This window comes from Urtica dioica, chromosome 11, assembly GCF_054948205.1.
Source record: "Urtica dioica subsp. dioica isolate 48M chromosome 11, U.dioica_male_clone48M_v1_H2, whole genome shotgun sequence".
NCBI classification, from domain to species: Eukaryota; Viridiplantae; Streptophyta; class Magnoliopsida; order Rosales; family Urticaceae; genus Urtica; species Urtica dioica.
Window position 1 is genome coordinate 9,214,869 of NC_142766.1, and position 3,357 is coordinate 9,218,225.

Consider the following 3,357-nt stretch of genomic DNA (forward strand, 5'->3'; position numbering starts at 1 on the left):
TTCGGTCAAGTTTACGTATATTTGTCATTTGACACGATGCCGACTTTTGACGATCCACACATTGTGTGAAAAGTGGAACAATTTTAAACAGTTTTTAGGGTTTATTACTTTTGTTGGGGAGTCGTGAGTCGTGAGACTCGTGACAAAAATCTTTACCGTTATGTAAAAAATACTCAATAACATTAATATACATGATATAAAATATATCTATACAATTTATTGGAGGATGAAGAAGGGAACAAGTGCAATTAGTATTAGAGAATTAATTAGACAATTTTATCAGGTGAAAAAAAATACACTGGTAGAAAATTCAATAATCCATAACATAGTTAATAAGAGACAATGCCTCTCTAACTTTTATCCTGGTGCCGCCACGTGGCGGCACCAGGGGCCGACACGTGGCTCTCTTTTTTTTTTTTTTTTTAGGGAGCCTTCCGGTTGTTTTTTGTTTTTTTTAGGGAACCTTCCGGTTTGTTTGTTTGTTTGTTTGTTTTTTTTGTTTTTTTTTGTTTTTTTTTGTTTTTTTTTCCAATTTTGAATTTTTTTTCCCTTCCAAATATCAATATATTTTGTCTAATTTTTTTTAACATATATTATCATTTTTTTTCCCGATCTTTAATTTTTTTTCCCCTCTCTCATCAATATATTTTGTATATATTTTTATTTCAACTTGAATCCTGGTGTCGCCAGGCAACGACACGTGGAATCCATTTTTTTTCCCCTTCCGATTTTGATTTTTTTTTACTTCCGATTTTGATTTTTTTCTTTCCAATTTGATTTTTTTTATATTTTTTATGTATATTATAATCATAATTATTAATAATATATTATACTATATCAATAACATATATTATCATTTATTTTTTTCCGACCTTGTAATTTTTTTCCCTCTCTCATCAATATATTTTGTATATATATTTTTTTCGAACTTGAATCTTGGTCCGCCAGGCAGCGACACGTTGAAGCCATTTTTTTTTCCTTCCAATTTTGATTTTTTTTTTACTTCCGATTTTGATTTTTTTTTTACTTCCGATTTTGATTTTTTTTTTTGCTTTCCAATTTTGATTTTTTTTCCCTTCCAAACATCAATATATTTTGTATGTTTTTTTTATGTATATTATAATCATAATACTAATACTATATTATACTATATCAATAACATATGTTATCGTTTATTTTTTTTCCCGACCTTTAATTTTTTTCCCCTCTCTCATCAATATATTTTGTATATATTTTTATTTCAACTTGAATTCTGGTGCCGCTGGGCAGCGACACGTGGAACCATTTTTTTTTTCCCTTCCGATTTTGATTCTTTTTTTACTTCCGATTTTGAATTTTTTTTCCTTCTTTCATAAATATATTTTGTATAATTTTTGTATGTATATTAATTTTTTTCCTCCCTCTGTTATCAATATATTTTGTATAATTTTTTTATGTATATTATATTTAATACAAGTCTAAACTTACTTTATTTTACATATTTTTCTTTTTAATTTTTTTTTTTTTAAATATTGCTGACTCGCGCATAGCGCGTTTTTTCAACTAGTTTTATATAGAAGGGAAAAAAAAAAAGGAAAAGTGCTGCAAGCTCCATTTTTTTTACCCACAAATATAGAATGCACGATGAGAGCAAACTAGAGATTAGAGAATGCGCAAAAAATATGGTTAGTTTTGGAAGCAAAATTTTGGGTTCAATTTTAGAAATTAAGCTCAAGTGTGGGTACCCGGCTAATATCTTAAAAACACACACATATACACAATTGTTTTGGGTCGGGCTTACGGAATAAGCAACACATCGGCCCATAAATAGAGGGTCCCTAAATAGAGAGAGAGGCCATGATTAGTGTAGAACTCTCTAGTCTATACTCCCGCGTGTAGAACTCACCAGAAACTTCAGTCCGGGATTATATATAGCTCAACAATTCCTTGTGTGTATCAACACAAAATTTGCACAAAGCAACATCTCTCTTAAGTCACACAAAAATACTCTCTAAAGCAGATTTTCTTTCCTTTCTATCGTCTAATTCCGATCCAGAAATGTCTCTGATTCCAAGCTTCTTCCGCGGCCGACGATCCAGCACCGTCGACCCGTTCTCACTCGACGTGTGGGACCCATTCAGGGACTTCCCTTTGGCTGCCAATTTTCCGGAGCTTTCCCGCGAGAATTCGGCGATGGTGAACGCTCGCGTGGACTGGAAAGAGACTCCGGAGGCTCACGAGTTCCGGGCGGATCTGCCGGGGCTGAAGAAAGAGGAGGTCAAAGTCGAGGTTGAAGACGATCGCGTGCTTCACATCAGCGGAGAGAGAAACTTCGAGAAGGAAGAGAAGACCGACACGTGGCATCGCGTGGAGCGCAGCAGCGGAAAGTTCCAGAGGCGGTTCAGGCTTCCGGAGAACGCGAAGATGGAGGAGATCAAAGCTTCCATGGAGAACGGAGTTCTGACCGTTACGGTCCCGAAAACAGAGGTCAAGAAGCCTGATGTGAAGTCCATTGAGATCTCTGGTTAAAATTGCCGTTAGAATGGTTGAATTCGCGTTTGTTTGAGGTGTAATGAGTGTGTCTGGTTTCATGAAAAGTATTGAGTAAAGTGTTGTAATATTGAGTTGTGTTTCGCACTCGGTTCTCGTTATATAAGACTTCCTTTATCTTCTAAAATTACACCGATCAAAATTGGCCATAGCGTTTAGCCATCGGTCTCATTCTCATTCTTTTCTGCAATAATTTAATTAAAAATTAAAATTGAATAATAATATCACGAGGCCATAAAGATAAAAACCTTTGAACTCGCCTCGCTTCTTTCTTGCGACTGGTAAATGCATATATAAAATAAAAAATGTCGTGATATCAGTCAAAATTATATAATTTAGGATTAACTTTAAGGGATATGCAATTTTTTTTTGCAGTGCAAGGTTTGACGGCAAGCTGCTCTCACTTGTTACTCTAGTCTATTACAAATACAATATATAATAATAATAATAAAAAATCATGCTTTAGAATTTTGACCTCCCCCTAAAAATACCAATCTGGTCAAGACTCGAGAGTAATTGACGAGTGTTATTTTTTTTTAATCATTTAGTTTTTTCTATAGTTGTATAGAAATTTTTAATTGCATAATAGTCTTGGTTAGTATAATTAATTAGTCACTTATTTTATTAACAATTAATTGATAATTTTATTTAAATAATTTCCGTTCATTGGCAATTAATGAACGGGAGTTATTTTGAACAAAATTGTTAATGAATTATTATTAATAAAATTAATAATTTATTAATTAAAAATTAACTATTTAGCACACAATACATTTAATGGTGATTAGCTATTTATAAATTTCTTTACGTGTAATGTGTGCAAATCTG

The 3,357-nt window shown here is 32.8% G+C and overlaps 1 protein-coding gene across 1 annotated transcript; it reads left to right on the plus strand.

Moving 5' to 3' along the window:
• The first annotated feature begins 1,919 nt into the window (after nucleotides 1-1,919).
• Nucleotides 1,920-2,671, plus strand: LOC149381058 (18.5 kDa class I heat shock protein-like). The gene has a single exon (XM_089630439.1). It carries the CDS (start codon nucleotides 2,038-2,040, stop codon nucleotides 2,506-2,508), a length of 471 nt encoding a protein of 156 aa, XP_089486565.1. The 5' UTR covers nucleotides 1,920-2,037; the 3' UTR covers nucleotides 2,509-2,671.
• The last annotated feature ends 686 nt before the right edge of the window (nucleotides 2,672-3,357 follow it).